The sequence below is a fragment of the Alligator mississippiensis genome, chromosome 11, assembly GCF_030867095.1.
Source record: "Alligator mississippiensis isolate rAllMis1 chromosome 11, rAllMis1, whole genome shotgun sequence".
NCBI lineage: Eukaryota > Metazoa > Chordata > Crocodylia > Alligatoridae > Alligator > Alligator mississippiensis.
In genome coordinates, this window is record NC_081834.1 from 31,732,186 (window position 1) to 31,754,491 (window position 22,306).

General features: G+C 44.9%; 1 protein-coding gene across 2 annotated transcripts in view; it reads right to left on the reverse strand.

The window, feature by feature from the left end:
* USP3 (ubiquitin specific peptidase 3) overlaps positions 1–19,773 on the reverse strand; it is a 67,247-nt gene extending 47,474 nt beyond the window's left edge. The window contains exon 1 of one of the 2 annotated variants that reach the window (XM_006261334.4): positions 19,431–19,773. In XM_006261334.4, the coding sequence (XP_006261396.1) occupies positions 19,431–19,521 (91 nt within the window). In that variant the 5' untranslated portion in view covers positions 19,522–19,773. Of the gene's footprint in view, positions 1–16,757; positions 19,082–19,430 lie in introns of those variants that run through there. The other variant, XM_014597362.3, reaches the window with a different exon arrangement.
* Positions 19,774–22,306: the final 2,533 nt, after the last annotated feature.

The window sequence follows — 22,306 nt, forward strand, 5'->3', positions numbered from 1 at the left end:
CCCCGGCTCTACGCCACCGACACCGCCCTGCACAGATATGGGGGCACACATCCCCCCCCCATGCCCTCCTGGCAAGCAGCAGCAGGAGCACCCTGGCCCCCCACCCCAAGGGGCTGTGGCTCTGTCCCACACCCTGCCCTGCCTGGGCAGCAGCTGCCCCTGCCCCCTCCCTCACCACAGGGGGCATTGATCAGCCCCCCCCATACACCCCTTTCTTCTCCCCTTCCCTTCCACCACAACTGACTTACCAGCTGCACGCAGCTCTGTTCCTCCCTGCCCAAGTGCTGTGCTGTGGCTGCATGCATGCACGAGCATTTATTGGCCGCATCGGGCTGATTTCCGATGCAGTCATTTTTCTTCATATCGGTACCAATCCGACATCAGACCAATGTATCGCTGGACCTCTAAATAGTACTGTATTCTAGGGATCCCTGTATTCTAGGGATTACAAAAATAATTCCTTAAAGCAGAGACAACTTCAGGCACAAGTGCCAAAAGCTGCATGGCCAGATTGTGTGTGTGGCACGTGGCCAAACAGGGAGGGAGCAGATGGCAGAGCACAGATCTTTCAAGGGAAGGGAATCAGAGCAGAGTTCCAAGCGAGTGTGAGATTAATTTGTGACATACCTACCAAAAAAGGTCAGCCCCTACTGTGTTAACAGGTGGTAAAGATTTACATTCTTTATTTTTTTGAGACTGACATAATGGCTCTCATATCAGCGATCTGTGTTTAAATCTTGGGATTCAATGCTTTCCTCAGTCCAGACTGGGGAGTCAAAACATCACCAAAAAGCATGATGGTCAATAATCTAAGGAGCATTTTTTATTATTGGTTTGTAGAGGCTTCAGTTTGGGATTTGGGTGCACTGTGTAAAATGCCTTCAAATATAACAAAAAATGATCACTTGAAGACTTACAGTGAAGTTAACACCGAATTACCAAGCCCAAGTCTCAACGACGTGCACTTCAGTCCTCTGAGCTAAGGCACAGCCCATAAGGACACTAAGCTTAATACTAAGGGCACAGAGACTAGAAATATTTTATTGAGAAACCTGGTTGTTTTAAAATACAAGGTCATGACAAATTCCTCCTCAGTTCTAAATAAAGTTACTACTACTCAACAGCTGCCCCACGATTTACCAAAATCAACTTGAAGATTTTGGAAAAAACAAATACATCACATTTTTCCTAATATATCTTGACTCAGTGGGAAGTGACAGAGTTGAAGGCAGTTCTAGTGCCATTTTAAATACTGGAGACAACAACAGTCCCCCAAATGAATCTGAAATAGAGCTATGTCCTACAAGCAGCTTACTTGAGACATTTAAGTGAGCATGTAGCTGAGCAGGCAGAGGTCAATGCACCTTATCTATTTTATATTGAATTATTTTCTATTAAATAAGCTAAAAAACCTTGGTCGTGCTGGAAGCTTGAGCTAAAGCGGCCACTACAGCAAACACAGGTGGCTCCATGTTGCTATATTGTTAAGTATGGCATCAAGTGACTAGATAACATTTTATGATGCTGCTATGCTGCCCCAAATAGCATGTCATTTGCCATTTTACATCACTGTCAGCTGGCTCAGAAGTGCTGCAATCATTATTTTAGCAGATAATAAGGGAAATACTGTCTTTTACAGTCATTAGTACAAGTGAAACCTGAGAATGAATCAATTATTTCAGGTACTTGTATCTGAAAGCTTGCAAAGATTTTTTCCATCTACTTAAGTTAGTCTAATAAAAGATATTAGATTTACCCAAAGAACCTGGTGTGCCTCAGTTATTTACATAGTACCCAAAGTGGTAAAGCATTTTGCAAATAAATAAAGAAGCAATGCTCCCTCTGCCAAGGAGTAAACAATGTAACAGAAAATGCACAGACTTGCACGCTCATCTACACAGAATTTGAGAACACTGAGAAATAGGTTTTAATTTGATTGTTTGCCCATCCTTTTAGCCTTCCATTTTCTTTATTATCACAGAGGTGTAGCAGAAACATTAAATTCCACTCTACGCAAGCTGTGCAGTGCAGGCTCATCACAGGGTACCCGTGTCTCAAGCTGAAGGTTTCTGCAGTGAGCACTCTGGGCCTTGCAAATTTAGTAACTGCATTCAGCCTTCAAATGCATTCCAATGAAGCAAGAATACCAGTGGAAGACTTGACTCCCATACAGCACAGAGCTCCAGGCGCTCTCTGTAGGAAAGTTACAAAGTATGCGTTGTATATAAACAAAACCCCAAACTAATAGTTTTGTTTAAACAGCACACTGCCTAATTCAGACACACAGGCAAAAGGAAAAAAAAGGAGCAGGAAGAGCAGAAGACAAACAGGAAATTGCCCTTGTAAGGTAGCCAAGTTAAGAACCTACGTGATGCAGTACCCAAAAAAGCATTTGGCAGTAATCCTTATTAAGGAAGGGTATGTAATGAACTCAAACTGGCTGTTCTGAAAGGAAGAGTGAATAGAAATCATCTCAGGCCACAGTTAATACAGATATGAATTTCCATCTAGGTTTTTTAAGTTGTACTTTTATGACATCAAAAAGAAACTAAGGCAAAGCCACAAAATACTGGAATAAGTAACACTTTGGAATAAGTATATAGTTAAGCCATTATTCTATGGAGCACAGATACAGTCCGAATAGGAACAAGATTAAAATCATTAAGACCTTTCCAATACCTGGTCCTACATCCTTTTCAAAATAGCTTAGACCTTGCTAGGCAAGGGAATTTCCTTGAAACACTGTACAAGTATAACTATGTGACTATAGCTACACTGATGTAACTCCCAGTGTCCATACACTTACTTGGAACCACAGAAGACTTCTTTCAGTTTCATTTGTGCTAATTCAGTATACCACTAAATTGACCTAAATTACACTGAAAAAAGTTTCACTGTTACCCCAAGTAAGAGTGTCCACAATGGGAGTTACTCTGGTGTAACTATAGCAGTGTAATTATAATGGCAGAATGTCTGTAAATCTCCCCACAGAGACTGTCTTTGAGACAACCAGGTGCATTGGATCTGCAGGGAAAATTACATGATGAGAACAGCATTAAAATATTCTGGAGACTGAATTAGATCTCCTTTTTCTTCCCTGTATTTGTAATCTTATAGCATTGATTAGTCATCCACTGCTCTGTTTTACTAAGATCTGGCAATACAGTAGGGCAGTCCTATCTCTTTCTCAGAACCTTTACTGCTGACATGCGAAACCTGCAACACAATAAAGAGAGCTTAGCCGACTCCAGCAGCAGCAGCCCTTCAGGGGAAAAGGAGTAACAGCTTACAGGACAAAATGTGAAATAGCAGCTGTGTTGTCTGACACATGATGACGTGTCACAGGATAGACCCATCAGGCCTAGGAAACTAGGCCAAGATCCTTCTCTAGTAGCATTTCTACAGACTTAGGAGATAAAGACAGACAAGAGCTGCAAATGAAAAAAAAATAGGCAGGGGATGAAGGAGAAGTAATCAGATGTGGTGAAAGACAAGATTTTTCATCCACATGCATTAATAACAGTTAAAGTTTTTATCACTTTCATGAAAATTCTGCAAACCGCTCTGAAGTAGTAAGAGGCCTTCCACCATTCAAGACTCTCAGAACACTGCAAAGTCTCAGCCCCATTTTACAGACTAGAAAAACTGAGGTACAGGTAGGTCAGTGACTTGCCAAAAGTCTCACAACAAATCAGCGTCACAGTTGAGATTACTATCCTAGTCAGTTAGCTTCTTGACTTGCTTTTCTTTAGCAACATAAGTCTAAATCCACAAAAGGACTTGGGAGCCACACCATTCAGCACTCTAGTTAGTGCTCAACGTCTGGTGCCTTGCCACCACACTGGAATCCACAGTCTCAATCCAAGTGCCTTGGATCCTGTACAACACACAACATGCCAAGAAGGACCCCACACCAGGCAATTATAAACAGCAATGAGAAGTGGGTCTTCAACCTTGGCCCTCTCTAGGACTTAGGTGCATTTATTTTGACTGCAAGGTGGTACATCCCTCTCCCTGGAATTCACAAGTTGGAACCTTCTCTTGGAGTTAGGAGCAGCCTAACTTGAAACCTAATTTCAAAACCTTGGCAACCTAAGTCATGCTCACCTGGGATGTAAAAGATCCCCTTTCATCACCCTCCTCTGCCTCAAGAGATTTAAATGCACATCCTCCAGCCACCCAAGCCACAGGGCTCTAGGCTATTCTGCAATCACAAAGGAATACCCAGGTTTCATGTCCCATGAATAATTAGACTGATTGGACAAAAGAACTATATCAAGAGTGAGCGTACTCTCTTTGGTTAGGACACTCACCTGGGAGGGGAGGAGGGGGGAAGAGAAACCTGGATTCCAGTCCTTACTCAAATGACTGATAAAGAGAGTAAAAGTGAATAAACAGTCACTGGAATAGGGACCATAAAACGTCCAAGCCACTAGGCTAGAGTCACACACACTAGCGCTTTCTGGTCAATAAATCTATAGTTAGCTCATGTAAAGTAGAAAAGCCTCCCCAGAAAAGACGGAGCACTCCACTATCAAGAAAGCCTGCCCACCTAGAGAACTCCACAGGTAAAAATTCAGGTGTCTAGGGACTTGGGAACTTTTAGAGTGAGGCAGCAACTGACAGAGGTTCTGTGGACTACATTTCAGACTTTGTGGCGAGTACAACAGAAATTAAAGAGGAAACAGATGTCTAAATCCGTGCGTTGATCTACCACAGTGATTTTCAACCAGCATGTTGTGGCACCCCAGGGTGTCACAAGATCCTCTGAGTGCCACAGTACCTGGCCCCTGAAAGAGGCAGTACACACTGGCTCAGCCACATACCATGCACTATGTGCCTGCCCCAGACTCCAAGCCGCACTCCTTACATAGTTTCATAGATGTTAGGGTCGGAAGGGACCTCAATAGATCATCAAGTCCAACCCCCTGCATAAGCAGGAAAGAGTGCTGGGTCTAGATGAACCCAGCTAGATACTCGTCTAAGCTCCTCTTGAAGACCCCCAGGGTAGGGGAGAGTACCACCTCCCTTGGGAGCCCGTTCCAGACCTTGGCCTCTCGAACTGTGAAGAAGTTCTTCCTAATGTCCAGTCTAAATCTGCTCTCTGCTAGCTTGTGGCCATTGTTTCTTGTAACCCCCGGGGGTGCCTTGGTGAATAAATCCTCACCAATTCCCTTCTGTGCCCCCGTGATGAACTTATACGCAGCCACAAGGTCGCCTCTCAACCTTCTCTTGCGGAGGCTGAAAAGCTCCAGGTTCTCTAGTCTCTCCTCGTAGGGCTTGGTCTGCAGGCCCTTGACCATACGAGTTGCCCTTCTCTGGACCCTCTCCAGGTTATCCGCATCCTTCTTGAAGTGTGGCGCCCAGAATTGCACGCAGTACTCCAACTGCGGTCTGACCAACGCCCTATAGAGGGGAAGTATCACCTCCTTGGATCTATTCGTCATGCATCTGCTGATGCACGATAAAGTGCCATTGGCTTTTCTGATGGCTTCGTCACACTGCCGGCTCATGTTCATCTTGGAGTCCACTAGGACTCCAAGATCCCTTTCCACCTCTGTGCCACCCAGCAGGTCATTCCCTAGGCTGTAGGTGTGCTGGACATTTTTCCTCCCTAGGTGCAGCACTTTGCATTTCTCCTTGTTGAACTGCATCCTGTTGTTTTCTGCCCACTTGTGCAACCTATCCAGGTCTGCCTGCAGCTGTTCCCTGCCCTCCGGCGTGTCCACTTCTCCCCATAGCTTTGTGTCATCTGCAAACTTGGACAGAGTACATTTGACTCCCTTGTCCAAGTCGCTGATGAAGACATTAAAGAGTATCGGTCCAAGGACCGAGCCCTGCGGGACCCCACTGCCCACACCCTTCCAGGTCGAGACCGACCCATCTACCACGACTCTTTGGGTGCGACCCTCTAGCCAATTTGCCACCCACCGGACCGTGCAGTCATCCACATCGCAGCCTCTTAACTTGTTCACCAGTATGGGGTGGGATACCGTATCGAAGGCCTTCCTGAAGTCTAAGTATACGACATCCACCCCTCCTCCTGTGTCCAGGCATTTCGTAACCTGGTCATAGAAAGAGACTAGATTGGTCAGGCACGATCTGCCCGCCACAAACCCATGCTGGTTTCCCCTCAGCATAATTTGCCCTGCCGGGCTCTCACAAATGTGAGCCTTGATAATTTTTTCAAAGACTTTACCAAGGATGGAGGTGAGACTGACCGGCCTATAATTGCCCGGGTCCTCCTTCCTCCCCTTTTTGAAAATGGGGACCACGTTAGCCCTTTTCCAGTCTTCTGGGATTTGGCCCGTGCGCCACGAGCGTTCGAATATTCCCGCCAGTGGCTCTGCAATGATGTCGGCCAGTGCCTTCAGCACCCTCGGATGGAGCCCATCCGGGCCTGCTGACTTAAAGGCATCCAGTTCTTCCAAGTGACTCTGCACCATCTCAGGATCTACGTATGGAAGTCTGGCGCCTTGCTGCTGCCTCTCTACAACCCCAGTGAGAGACTTGTCGTGTCCCTCGCTTAGGAACACTGAGGCAAAGAACTCGTTGAGGAGTTCAGCCTTGTCCCCCCTATCTGTCACCAATTGTTTCTGCCCATTTAGCAGCGGTCCTATTCCTCCCTGGGCCTTCCTTTTACTCCCAATATATCTAAAAAAACAATTTCTTGTTGTCCTTTACTTGGGTTGCCATCCTCAGCTCCATGGTAGCCTTGGCCCGCCTAACTGCCTCCCTACAAGCACGAGCAGAGGAGGTATATTCATCTTTAGTGATCTCACCCTGTTTCCACTTTTTATGTGCTCCCCTTTTGGCCCTTAGCCTGCTCTGGATTTCTCTGGTCAGCCATGGAAGCCTCCTGGCCCCTTTCCCTCTTTTGCCTCGCTCGGGGATCGTCATGCTTTGTGCCCGAAGGATCGTTTCCTTTAGGCACAGCCACCCTTCTTGGGCTCCCATCCCATCAAAACTCCTACTCTGCAGTGCGTCCTTGACTAATCGCCTGAGTGCATTGAGATCAGCTTTCCTAAAGTCTAGCTCTTTCACCCTACTAGTTACCTTACCCACTCGCCGTCTTATGTTGAATTCTAATATAAGGTGATCACTGTCTCCCAAATGGCTACCGATCTGGAGGTCCCCTATCATGTCATCTCCCGTTGCCAATACCAGATCCAGTATGGCATTCCCCCTAGTGGGACCATGCACCTCCTGTGTCAGGTGGAGGTCCTGTACACAGGTTAGAAACCTGCGTGAGCGATGGGACCTTGCTGTCTGCGTCTCCCAGCAGATGTCCGGGTAGTTTAGGTCCCCCATGACTACCGCCTCTTTAGCTTTTATGGTCTCCGAGAGTTGCCTCAGGAGCCCCGCATCTATTTCTTCCCCTTGGTGTGGGGGTCTGTAGCAGACCCCTACCACCAAATCCCTTTCTCCTTGCCCCCCATGTAGCCTAACCCACAATCCTTCTACTTCCTCAACCTCGGTTTCTGTTTTGATGAGGGTTGACGTATATTGCTCGCTGACAAAGTGCAACCCCCCCCCCCCCCTTACGGTTGCTCCCACCAGCTCTGGGAGCAGGGGAACAAGCAATGCTGAAAGCACAGCCCCTTAGCCAACTACCCATGCTCCAAGAAGCTCTCTCTGCTGTGGGCGGGCAGACATGGGGCCATGCTTTTTCAGCCTGGCTCCTTCCCCCCACTCCTCCCATACTCCAGGAGCTACTGGGAAGGGCCAGGGAGAATGGTCCCTCATTCAAACAGCTAGAGGAGCAGGGGTTACATTCATCCCATCAGGTACAGACTGGGGGCAAGGAGTGAGCAGACTAGAAAACAGGGCATGGAAGAGTCCTGTCCCTGCCACCCTCACTTTGATTCTGCACCAGTGACCACTGTCACCCCCTTTAGCCTCCCCCAGGATAAGCTGCCTCCTTCAGGGCTAGAAACAGAAATTACACATAAACCAGTGTAAGTGATCAGAAACCAGTTCAAATCTGTAAAACAACAGAAATTCAGTGCACATAAACTGCTTTCAAAATGGCTGAAACTGGTTTAAAATAAACCTGGATGATGTGGTATCAGACTCAACTGATTTAGGTTAAATCAGTTTATTAAAGTTCTGTTCCAGATCCCCTCAAGATTCAAATTAACTAACTGTCCCCCTGCATCCCAGGATGCTTTGTACCTGCCCCAGAAACTTCCCTCTCCCCCTTGCAGGGTGGGTGCGCTAGCCTTGGCCCAAGCTGCTCCAGCCAAGCAGGGATACATGATCTAGCATCCCCTGGCTTCTGGCCTGAGCCACTGCAGGCATGTGGCTGCATTTCTGGAATCACAAGTGAATGTCTAGTCACTTGCTTATCAGTTCAATCTACGCAGCTTAAACTAACCTGCAAAGGTTGAATCAATTCAGCCTCGGGCTTTTTGACTGTACTTAGCCCAGGGGTCTAATGACCCACTCACAAGCTCCACAATCTGCCCTGCTGAGCAGCCCCTGCCACTCCAACTGTTCACTATCCCCTGCCATGCTCTCAAGGGTGCCCTACCCAATCTGGCACCCCACAAGATCCTTTTAAGTGTGCCCCAGGGTGTAAGAAGCACTATAAAAATGTTATTCTTTAAATGGGGTGCCACTAAATTCCGAAAAGTTATCAAGGAGTACCGTGAATCTTAAACAGTTGAGAACTACTGACCTAGCTCATAGCAACTTAAGTCTAATGATTGGTTATTAAAACTCTTAATGCTATTGCTGCTGGCTAAACACAGCACCTGCTCCTTGTACTGATGGGCTCCCCTACTTATTCAAACAAATGTTGTTGCAAGGTTCCTACTGTACCCGTTGGAATTAAAAGCTGGCAGCACTTTTCTTGTGATGAGCTAAACATCAGAACACAAATTACTCCAAAACCGGTCTTATTTTCTCACTCACCATGGTCCCTCCCCTCCATAGGGGACTTGAAACTACCACCACTGATTGTATTAATGGCATCAGACCTTCCCCTATTTCATTCATAACAAACGTGCAATCAAAACATGCATCTATAATAAACAAGGTATACCTTAAGTGACAGAGGCAGCTACAAGCATACGTGCAAGTAGTACTGGCAGCAAAAGGACATACAAGTCACTTTACATTCAGCAGGGGTCAGTTAATGCTGAAATTAGTAATATTTACAATCAAGACAAAGTCAGATGAACAGTATATCCAGACAGGCACTAATATACATAGAACTGGACTGAAAAGACGGCCAAGGAGAATGCCAGAATTTTATAAAATTAACCTTTTGTATCTGGTGATGGAGGCCGGGTTTTAAGCACCCAGATACCCATATAAGCAACCTATACTGGACTATATACATGCCTATAAGAAGTATTTGTTTTGAATTCAAAAACTGAATAAAATCAGCCCTAGTGGAACGAGTATAATAAAAGTTTTGTTTAAGAAGATGGGAAGAAAGGGAAGGGAAATTTTCAAAATATTAAGGAGGAATTTAGCCACCAACATCATCCTAATTAACTTGATGGAGAATTGGCAAATGTATGTGTTGCTTTGAAAATGTAGGAGAAAAGTTGTTTCTAGGTCTCATGCCAACATGAGGCTGCAATGTTAGTAACTCTACATGGAAGCTTATTTTTCAATTTACCATTGATTTTTCTAAATGGCAAATTCTGTTCTTGTAGTCAGAAACAATTAATTGGCTTCAAACCCTTCAGCCCAAACAACCCTTCCTTCATCATCACCACTTCTGGTACCAATGAAAATTAGAAAACAAACAATACTACAGAGTGCAATGTCTGTAATCTTTCAAATTTGATTCCTTTACTGATATAAACAACCTGGTAGTATCCCTTCAAATGAGGACATCTGCCTCAATAATAGAAATGCTGGTATTTAATCATCTTCATATAGAATTTATTCACTTACATTTTCAGTGTGTGAATAAAGTTTGTATCAATGCTCCCATGCTATCAATAAATCAAGGCTATATTTTTAGGTTGCATTAAAATAAGACTGGCAGTGAATAAACTCAGGCTTCATTTACTTAAAAAACTCATCATAACAGCTTATATAGTATTTTAAGGACTAGGGAATGATTACTTTTTCAATTAATATTTTCATTTTTTTCCAAAGCAAGTCATATTTAGATTAGCCAAGAAAATAAAATAAAAACTATGTAGTATAGAAAAAAATAAATTCATTAAAAACCTTTAGCAAACTGCAATGATGCAGTCTGCATTTGAGTTGGATGCTTTTGCTAAGTCCCAGCTCTCACCATCCCAGTTTGCCACTCCCATCTTCCCTGGAAGAGAATTAGTACTGAAAGTACTGGTACACTCAGGTACCCACCTGGCAAGGATACCCATTCACATGAACCCTTATGTTGCTCTCTACACCCTGAGCCCCACAGTCTGCCTGCACACTGGGTTACAGAATCTGGGTCTGTAGCATAATTAATGTAAGTGTCATCTCATGTAGTACTGAGACTTTCTACTTTGTAAAGATACTCAGCATAGATATTCACATAAAACTTCACATGGAAGTGTACTGGAAAAGAACTAAAATGTTAAAATTGCAATCTAAACTAACAAGTGAAAACATTAATCAACAACTTCAAGTTTTTTCTACTGTGGTGGTCCTTTAGACCCTCTGGGCAACTGGTGAACTAGTAAAATGGCATTACAGATACCACTTAAGGTGCTGACCTTCCAATAACCACCATGACATGGGAAGGTATGTCCTCTTGGAGCCTCCATGAGAATCTTACTAGCTCTCCAAGGACCCCCAAGTCCCTCAACACAAAACTCTTTGCAACATCAGTCAAGTGAAACCAGGCAGAAAGGGGAAATTATTTTAATTAGACTATTTAAAACAATTTTGTTTTTGTTAACACCCATTTCACAAGGGAAAGGAAAGAGAAAGAAAGACAAAGGCAAATTAATGTCTCAACTGTCGAAGGAACACATTTGCAAGGAAAACTAGTTTCTCAGAGGATATTACTAACTGCCCAAAAATGAGTTGACTGTTCTTTTCATATCATATGCCCTTGTGACAAGTCACTACACTGTGAATACAATATTACCTGGCTGAGACTTCCTATAAAAATACAGGCCAAGAATGGTGCTTTAAGAATAAACCAGCATTCTTACATCCATCTCAAAAGTGCAAAACAGTCTAATTTCTTTTGCCATCAGCCTTCACCATAAAAAGCAGAACAATGATTAAGTCCTGTCAGAAAAAAAAACTCTCACCACATTCTCTTTTCCTGTTCTCACGCACTCACGAAAGTGATTAATATATAGACACTCATGCACTACAGAACATTTGCAATATTTCCTGATATTTACTCTTCGTTGCTGTAAACACTGCTTAGTCTGATGTAAGAACTTTCCCAGCTGGCCACAGTCAACTTCATAAGGGAAACATCATACTTATACAGAAGTTATTTGGCAGTTCTGTATTAAGAGCTAAAAAGAAATATAAAAATAGGTGAACACTTTTTCCCCTAGAATAAAAAAAGTAAGATACTAAAAAGTCTGAGGAACATGATAACATTGAAGCATGCTCAGAGAATAATACATTAACTTTGCCTACAATTCACTTCCTGTGCTGCACTCAACCCATGCTGGCTTGAAGCCCTGGTATTTTGTGATTATGCAATTAAAAGTTTCATACTTCAAGAACTTGGAAATGGAAAAATGTAAGTTCCATATTTGTTTGCATTCGTTAACTGAGATACTGGATGTACAGACCCTGAGGCAGGGGAGGGGGAAAAACCCTTGAAATTAAGTGAAAATTTAACTCAGAGTAAACAGTAGTACCAGTTCCTGAGGAAGTGGTTAAACAAATAGCAAAAACACAGGGCAAACATAAGTTAGATATTACTAACAGGAGGACACATGCACAATCAGAGGGAGGGGTTGTGTGTGGGGGTTTTTTTTCTTCAGACCAGGGAAAAAGGTCACTTAACCATCATTAACAGCAAACACAGTTGCTCCCCCAATAAAAGCAACAAAGTTATTTTTCACTACATACAGCTGCTGTATTTTCTGGCAATTCATGAGGTTTTCTACAGAACAAGCAGACTTGGCAGCACATTTCAAATCAGAATGTCAGTGATTAGTTCCCCCTCTGCCTTCCATAAAGAATTTACATCCTCATCCAAAATTTGCAACAAGGAAAAGTTTAATGTGTGTTATATATTTGACTAGAGGCAAATTAATGTAGTTTAACATAAATTCAATCTAACAACTAAAAATAACAAAATATGATTTTATTTGTACATCTGTTGTTGTCTGCTTCTCCATCACATTCTGAACAGTCTGTATCTGAAGGTATGCGCTGAGGTCTAATTCTTGCCAGTGCAAGCAGTTACTTCAGTTTTTAAAAGTTCTTAAATTGTGTTTAAATTAAAAAAAGCATTAAAAATAGTTCCTTCATGGCTTGGAAGACAAATAATTTAGAACTGTAGCATGCAATTGAAAAAACAGTAAATGCAGAAAGTGATCAAAACAAAAGACGAATCAGACAGATCAGTGAAAACTAAAGCGAAGATAGCACTTGACTGCTATTCTTAAGAACTCTCCAAAGCTAAAGGAAAGGAATTCTATGAATCCCCTAGTAATCTGATGCCATAACTTTTTTTTTTTTCTTTTGGAGGTAGGGTGGTATAGGGCTATCAAGAAGAGAAGAACCCAACTTCCCATTTATTACAGACTCTCTCAATTCTCTCTCCCCTAAAACAGTAATAGGTAACAGTCTGAGCCAAGATGCAGGGAGTCAAGAGTCCCCTGGATTAAAATCTTTTATTTAACAACTGAAGCAGAAAACAACCAACCAAAGCTATTAACCATACAAGGACCAGATCCTGGAACTTTACCTAGACACAGACATTTGTACTGGCACAAAATCTCAAGCGATATAAACACTGCTCAACCTAGCACAAGGGGTCTGCCCGTTGGTAGGCTCAGGGCCTCTGAAACGTGCTATTTTACAGGAAAGTTAAAATGGTATCTGATTGCAATGTAGTAGAAAATCTGCTAATTTCTATAAGCCAGTTAATTATCTAGGGGATTTGTGGTATTTCAACTAGATATAAACGGATAATGTGACGTTTCAGTTGCATTGGGTCATTTAAATTTAACAGATATTCTGAAAAGAGAGCAGTTTTAGAACAAGAATTTATTTGACAAATCATTTTAAGACTCTGATAAACAGTCATCTACAAAAAATAGGAAACCCCTTGCATCCAAAAACATCTTATCTTATGCTGTCGCCAAATTACACACATTGAGTATGTAACATGTGTCGTAAGGAAATACACATATCACTTGTATTCCACCCTGAAATAAAAGTTGTTGGCCCTCCACACACCCGCACCTAAAGTAAAAAAATCTGACAGAAATTAGGAAGATATTTTTAAAGGTTTAACTAGACAGAAAGTGATGTCACTAGATAAGAGAGCGAGTGATGTTGAGCAAGTTAACTAATAGGGTCTACCCTTCACACCAAATATTGGTAAGAGAGCTAACAAATCTTACATTAAAATGTCAGATCAAAGAGCAGAAACTATTCTGGTTAGTTCTGAAGCATGCATCCAACCTACTAGGCCATACTGTCTTCCAACCAAGTTAATGAAGCTGCCTAAAAATAGACTAATGCAAATACTTTGCATTTACCTACTGCTTTTCCACCAGTACATACTTGAGAAAGGTAGGTGAGCATAATTAGACTGATTATAGTTAAGACAACTATAATGAGATTTGGAATAATCTATATAAGAGTCACTCTAATAGATAAGCTCGGAGTCTACCAACTCAGATCAGAGCTGCATCTACAACAAGCTTCCTGTATAACCTTTGGCAAGTCATTTAAAGATTCAGGTAGGATTGAACACTAAACGTAGAGAAGTTACCTCATTTCCACAGAACACAAAACTATTGATAAAAGAATAGAACTCTGGTTCTTCAGCTCAAGAAACACAGGCCTCTAATCCTTGAGCCGAAGAGGTACTATAAAAATGTCCTTGTATTCTTTCCAGGCTGAGCCAGAGGTTAACATGCTATCATACACAGAGCACAAGATCTATCCTGACTTTAATGAAAGAATGGGTCCAAAACAAAACAGTACAAAAAAAAATGAACAAGCTTTACTTATTTCTAAACTACCTTTTTAAAATGTAGTTGGTGCGTGAGCTTTTAAAGAACTGTAACAACGCTTATTACCAAGCCATTTTTTTAGCTGCAGAAACCCAGATAGATAAGCCATCAGACTTTGAAATCTGATTTGTGTGACTTTTAACTGAAAAAATGTGAGAATGTACCACAAATACTCTCTCTTTTAACTTCAAAGTCAGGCTCATAATTTTCAGGCCGCACCAATTTTCCAACGCAAAGTTATAGGTCAACAAAAAACAGAATAATGGAACTTGGTTGCAATCATAGGCCTCAGTCCCACAAATGCTTACGTATGACCTCAGTGGGTGCATTTACACATGCAATTAATGCAAAGGGATAAACTCTGGAGCTGTTTAAGCTGGAACATACTGCTCCCAGGAATGCTGTCTACACGTGTGCCCAGGGCAGCAGCACTTTTGAGCTGGGGCAGAGCAGACCCAGGCAGGCAGCAGGCTCAGCGGGGTCAGTTGGGTGGCAGCGTCAGGCAGCAGAGAGACTGGCTGAGGCACAAGCATGTCAAACATGCGGAACCACGTGGGTAGGTGGCAGGCAGGAGTCTGGCCCTGCTGGCTGAGCTGACTGGGCACAATTTACACCCGGGTCAGCATTTACATTGTGCATTTTACTGCAGTTAATAACTCTGCCATAAAACATCACTGTCCCTGACAGTACTACCTTATGGTGGAGTTAATTAACTTACTACGCCCTAATACCAGCGCATGTATAGACAGTGACACTTTACTACAGAGCTAATCAGTCTGCTCCACAGTAAAACGCACATGTAGGTGCACCCAGTGTCACTAAACTCAGTTGGACTCTGGCCATGTCCACACGAACATGGACGTCTGGTTTCTGGAGACAACTAGAAGTAAGTCAACTTATGCCACCGCTAGTTGTCCCCAGGGAACACCAGTGCTACGTGTCCCCTGGTACACAACAGGTTACCCTAGGTGGGGTAGGGGAGGCTGGGCCCAGCAATGAGCTGGCCCCAGCAGCCCTACCTGGGGTCCTGGGGGCCTCCCAGGGCTACAGTAGCAGTGATTTTGCCACTTGGAGCCTGGATGCCAGCCAGAACATGGCTCCAGACAGCCCAACTCCAGTTATGAGCAGCGCATGCTCCACTTTTTTTTATTTTCACTGTGAGTTTTTTTGACCCCTGGACATCCCACACTGCTCCCTTGCAGCACAGAGAACACATGAACATGCAGTATGTGGTCTGTGGCACCACATACCGCAGGGCTGCACTCGTCTGGACATTGCCTGTGTATGGGGAAAAATGTCTGGCCACATGAAAAATCAAGGACTCAATATTGAGCATGTTCTAGTTGTCTATAGGGGCTATTATCCCCCTCTATATAATATTAGACTGAGACAAGAAGGAACAAACCAGGATCTTATATCACAAGAAGATGCAGGAAACTAGAACTGATGGGGATAAGAGAAAAAAGGAGAACGAGGAGCTGAGATGAGACAGAAAACAGAGGTTAAAGTCTGCATACATGTGCTTTTACAGTATATTTGTCTTGGCGGTGCTTACAAGTTAAAGACTGCAATGCCAAAAAACACAGCATGGCAGGACGCTGCCACCTACCCAAATGAATAGGGAACAGTGTAACTAATTTATCTAAGGAAAAATAACCAGCAGTCAGAGTCAGATCCAATAACATGGTATCCTTGAAGATTCTTCCACTTCCACTGAAAGGGTTTATAAATAAAGGAATTTAGAGGATACCTAGTTAGCAACTCTGTTTTGTAAAATTATTCTATCAATTTAAAATAAATCTTACATTTTGTCATTTGTATTTCCATTCTAATCATATTTCTCTAGGCCTTGAATATTTCCCAAACTTACTCTTTTGTACTCTTTGTAGCCCCACAGCAATCTGCAAACACTAGAATATGACTCTGATCAACTCACCACAAAGTAAGAGGCAAAGACCAAACAGATTCCAAATTAACCTATTTAGTTTTGGCAGGAAATATTGTTATACCACCAACAGTCCTTCAATTCTTAACAAAACTAACCATTAACTTTACTTTAAAAATCTGGTATTCAACAGAAAAGGATACAAAACACTTGAGAGTGTAAACATACTAAAAAAAGTACAAGAGTTTCCCCTTACAAAAATTAAATCTCTGATTCAGTAGACACAATCCTATCCATCTAGAGTTGTTTTTCTGGAGGTATTACTCAAAATGTTATGCTGCACAAAGAATTAATTCATCTCATCCATACCAGAAAAAAAAATGCCAGCAGGACCCTTCCAAGCACACCTCTGTAAGCCTGATGTTCACTGCTTTGCGGGCAAGATACAGCTCCTTGTGGTTGCACAAATTTATGAAAAATTATTGGGAAAATACCACATCTGAGCTGTTGCAGAGTGGTTTTAAACTGACATGACACGTGCATTCAAGCTGTGACACTTCACAATCCTGCCGATGCCCCAAGCCAACAATGCCTCCAACTTGAATAGAAGTCAGAAAGATTAAAATGCATGGAAAGTTTTAACTGGAAATACTAGACACCTGTACATATTTCAGAACACTGCTGATTAAAACAAATTTCAGTACATTTCTGAACAATTTCTGCCTTACCTTGCTTTTTCATCTCCCTTTTCAAGGTCCATCAACAAGCCAGAAAACAAAAAATATTATTAAGACAGAACTTTGCTCCAAGTTGTCCAGAGTGCATTTGGTGCTGTCTTTCTACTTAGTTTGCAAACTCCACCAAGGCAAGGAAAGAGCATGCTGCCTTCGGCCCACAGCCATGTACACTACCAGGTTTAAATAACGAGAGGACAAGCCTCCTGCAGTAAAGAGAGAAGATGGGAACTCTCAAGTTTCTGACCTATGAAATCAGCCCAGACAAAATGTGACAGAAGTTCTGAAAGCATCAAGAAAGAAGCTTTTTGTCAGTGAGCACAGTCCTCATTCTTCAATTTGGAGCAGAAGTTTTCCTATGTAGCTTTGGCTCAGCATGTTCATGAAAGCTGCCTTTTATTGCTCTCTCAATTCTCCATTATCAATCAAGAGACTTCCAAAGGAATCCCAACTGTCTGCATAAAAAATGGCTAATTTAGGTAAACAGAGCCCTTCAGCCTGGCATACACCCTTCAGCCTGGCATACACCTGCCCTTAGCTGCTCTCTGACTTTGATGATGCTCGTTTCCATCTGCAATACCCAGCTGACAGATGGCATTGTTATACTATAGCCTCTCTCACAGAAGCACTCCAAAATGTTTCCAAATGACATGTTATGCTGATCTTGCTATCAAGGGTCTGTTTTGGGAGTAGAAAAGGAAAAAAAAACACTAATCTATAAGAAACAAATCTGGACATAAGGAAGAACTTCTTTACTGTCTGACCCCCCCAAGGTTTGGAACAGACTACCGCCGGAGGTGGTTCAAGCACCTACTTTGAACGCCTTCAAGAGAAATATGGATGTTTATCTTGCTGGGACCCTATGATCCCTGCTGACTTCCTGCCCCTGGGGTATAGGGCTGGACTTGAAGATCTTCCAAGGTCCCTTCCAGCCCTAACGTCTATGAAATCTATCAATATGCAGCAGTCAGTCAATCTGATACTGGGAAAACCATTTTCTCCAGGATACCGGAGATAAGTCACTGAGTGTTTGAAATGCTTGTCATGAAGGACCCATTCTCCCAGGTGTTCCAAAAGGTTCTGTCGCCTGCAGCAGGTCATGGGCAGCCAGAGCAGTCCCTACACATCAGCATCATTTCTTCTCCTTTTCTCAGTAAGGTCAATTGTCTAATTCAGAAGGGGGCACCCACACCCTGAGACCATACTAGTTTTTCACTGCCACATCAGTGGTCAGACTAGCCCTGGAACTGCACACGGAAAAGAACAGAATTTAAAAAAACCAAAACAACACACCTGCTAAATATTTTTCTCCAACTTCAGAAACCAAAAAAAGAAAAACCTCTCAAGAAGTCATTACTGATCTAGTCTGCAAAGGACAAGAGATGAAAGTCTCCACTGAAATCTGGACAGTGGATTCAGATGTGCACAGCAGACCACTTCTTTTGGAGTAGCATGTTCTCGTTTATTGAAACATGCAAGAAATAAGACAATTCCTGCTGAATTTGTTTTCTTAGGCAGCAAAGGGAAAAACAAAGGTGGCAGTGAGAAGAAACAGAAGATATTCAAAGACATGTTGTAGTGTAAGCAGTAAAACTGCCAGAGACGTCTATAAGGGTGTAATCTAGAGCAGCTGAACAGGATGGCGCGCTCAGGAGCGCTGGATTTCTTCTGGTGAATTAACAGCTGTCACACCCAACACACTCGACTGCTACAGGCGCCACTCAAGGCATGACTGTCACTGACATGACGACAAACAAGAGGCAGCATTGTGCACACCACTGTGGAGAGAGCGTGGCAACAAAGAGCGGCCTATCCCAATGCACAGCCCACATGGGCAGCCTCACTTAGTTGACTAATGAAGGGTTTGACTCTCCTCCCATCCATAAAGGCGCAGGCCAGTAATGGAAGGTTTTCCATCTGGGGTAAAAGTTGCATGAATTTTCTCTCTCCCCTTGTTCAAAGTTATCAATCTTGCGCTATTTTACCAATCTTGCCAAATCTTTCACACGTGCTTTGTGTCCCAGTGTATGTAAGCAGCAGCAGATTGGAGGCGGCTCCGTTCCCCGCAGACAACTCCTGCAGGCCTCCCCGGCCAGGCTCCCCCTGCCGAGCCGGCACCCGCGCGGTGGAGGAGCCGGCGCTGGACTTCTCTTCCGCCACAGACCCAAGCGCTGGGCGGCAGGGCTGAGCGGAAAGGAGGTTTTCTGCAACCTCACGTCCCACGTTTTCTCCGGCTCCCTGCTGTGGTCACGGGGCCGCTCTGCCGCTGCCCGCCGGCGTCTGGCAACAGCTCTTCCCGCGGCGCTCCGCGGGCAAACGTGGCCCTGCCCGGAGATGACAGGGCGGCGGGCGGGGCCGGGCCCGGGCCCGGGGTCTCCTCCCCGCGACTAAGCGCTCCGGGCCCGGCGGGAGCCGCACCGGGACAAAGGCCGAGCGCAGCCCCGCCCTCCCGGCAGACCGGGGCCGGCGGCCATCGCCCGGCACGTGGCGGCGCAGCCGTTACCGCCCGCCCGCGCCAACAAAAGGGGCCGAGCCGGGCCGGGCCCCGCGCCGCGAACAAAGGCCGCCCGCGCCGCCGAGAGCTGGGGCGCCCCGGACCCGCCCGCCCGCTGCGGCCAGGCCGGCACTGCCCAGGCCGCGGGGAGCCGAGCCGAGCCGGGCACTCACCGCTGCAGCACCAGGAGGAAGGCGAGCCCTGCGGGAACTTGGCCGAGTCGGGCGCAATGCAGACGCTGGAGCCGAGGTGCGGGCACTCCATGGCGGCGACGGTGGCTCCTCACTGCGCCTCGCACACAACAGCCATCTTAGTGCCGCCCGCGCTGCGCTTCCTCCGCCCCGCCCCGCCCCGCCGGGCTCTGAGACCAGCCGCTCCGCGCGCCGGGCTTTCCGCGCGCCGCCCGCGTCCTCCCGTCCAGCCCCGCGCCGGGCTTTGCGGCCAACCGCCGCCTCCCGCGGGATCCGCTCGCCGCACGCTCAGGCCGACCGCGACCCCAACCCGCTCCCGATCCGCCCGCCGGGCTTTCCCGCCGCCCCTTCCGTCCGCGCGCGCCGCGATCCGCCCCCCCAACCGGGGGGGAGCTGTGACGTGCGAGGGGCCGGGGGCAGTGCTACCCGCCCCTGCCCTGCCCTGCCCTGCCCTGCCCTGCCTGGCCGCCGCCGGGCGCTGTCCGCGCGGCCTCTGCCCCAGGCCCTGCCCGGCATCAGCGTTAGGCCTGCTCTGGGCACATGCAAGGGAAGAACGAAGATTAAATTAAATTTCTGTATTAAGATGAATCAATTCTATTATTTATGGCCCGGCACAGCCGGCAGTGCATGCTTCCTCCGTCCAGACCTATTCACAGCACTTTACTCCGGGAATACTTTTCTTCTTCTTGGGGGCAATGAACAATAGTGTGTTCATTGCCCCCAAGAAACAAGAGGAAGTAAGAGCCTGTTCTCTACCAGCCGACTGTCCTCTCTTGCTACTAAAATATGTGCTTTGTACTTTAAAAAGTAACTGTTAGCTGCCCTAGACCTCCAGTTTCTTAACTGAACCCTTCCCTGTGCCTGTAATTGCCACCCTGGGGTTAGGTGGTAGTAAACAGATGTAGTGTTGGCATTTCCAGACAACCCTGGAAACCGTGGCTCAGAAATCTGCAGGCTTACACTGGGTCAACACAAGTGTGCTACGGGGAACCCCCCAGCTCTAGGGACAGGTGAAGTTCACCATTGACATGGGTGTGGCGCAGGGATTTTTAATCTGTAAAAAGAAGTGGGTTGCCTGCTGTGTTGTATGTGGACATTTAATAAAACTACATACAGTGACTTAATAAATTATGCTATTTCATAAAAGACATAATTTAGCAACTGACAAATAAGGATTACTTGATACTATGTAACCATTTTGAAAGCATCTCATACAATGTACCCCTGAGTCACAAGATGCCTTGGCAGGGGAATATTGTCTTGTTGTCCCAGGCAAGTAACTCCCATTGACATTAAATTCAATCCTGCAATTACTCTGAAAGAGAAGGAAGAAAAAGAAACTACAAGTGGTCTACTTACAACATCCTAAAATTGACTTCAGGTCCTTGCATTTCCAGCTGTGAAACGGAGTTCTGGATTTAGTTCAGGGATTCAGCATTCTGAGTGAAATATTCATAGATTCATAGATGTTAGGGTCGGAAGGGACCTCAATAGATCATCAAGTCCGACCCCCTGCATAAGCAGGAAAGAGTGCTGGGTCTAGATGACCCTAGCTAGATACTTGTCTAACCTCCTCTTGAAGACCCCCAGGGTAGGGGAGAGCACCACCTCCCTTGGGAGCCCGTTCCAGACCTTGGCCTCTCGAACTGTGAAGAAGTTCTTCCTTATGTCCAGTCTAAATCTGCTCTCTACTAGCTTGTGGCCATTGTTTCTTGTAACCCCCGGGGGCGCCTTGGTGAATAAATCCTCACCAATTCCCTTCTGTGCCCCCGTGATGAACTTATAGGCAGCTACAAGGTCACCTCTCAACCTTCTCTTGCGGAGGCTGAAAAGGTCCAGTTTCTCTAGTCTCTCCTCATAGGGCTTGGTCTGCAGGCCCTTGACCATACGAGTTGCCCTTCGCTGTACCCTCTCCAGGTTATCCGCATCCTTCTTGAAGTGTGGTGCCCAGAATTGCACGCAGTACTCCAACTGCGGTCTGACCAACGCCCTATAGAGGGGAAGTATCACCTCCCTGGACCTATTTGTCATGCATCTGCTGATGCACGATAAAGTGCCATTGGCTTTTCTGATGGCTTCGTCACACTGCCGGCTCATGTTCATCTTGGAGTCCACTAGGACTCCAAGATCCCTTTCCACCTCTGTGCCACCCAGCAGGTCATTCCCTAGGCTGTAGGTGTGCTGGACATTTTTCCTCCCTAGGTGCAGCACTTTGCATTTCTCCTTGTTGAACTGCATCCTGTTGTTTTCTGCCCACTTGTCCAACCTATCCAGGTCTGCCTGCAGCTGTTCCCTGCCCTCCGGCGTGTCCACTTCTCCCCATAGCTTTGTGCATATTAGTGCATCCTGACACTAACATTTGAAATTAAATATATATATCCTTCAAATTTATCTTTTATGCAGAATTAGATGAATAACATGTTCCAGTATACCACTTACAGGCTCTGTAGGAAAGTTGGGTTTTTTTATTAAAAAAGGCAAGAATATCCAGTCTGATTTTATTTATAACCTACAGGACACAGGAATGACAAGATTTATATTAAAAAATTCATATAAAAAGACCTGCCAAAAATCTAGGACATATTTTCATAAATGTGATGAATAAGAAGATTACTGTTCTATTAGTACATTTGTATATAAACCACTGGATTATTTTGCTGCTTCTCTCTCTCTGAAATTTTCTTCATTCTGTACAATAAAGATGCATGTTAAATCAGGTCAACAGTTGAATGGTATTTGCATTCTCTCTCTTCCAGATAACATCTCTTTTTAACACTCTCCTTTCCCTGGTACACTGCCTTCAACAAATCAACAAAAGTCTTTATTGGATCCAGCCTGTTCTACTTGAACTTGAGTAG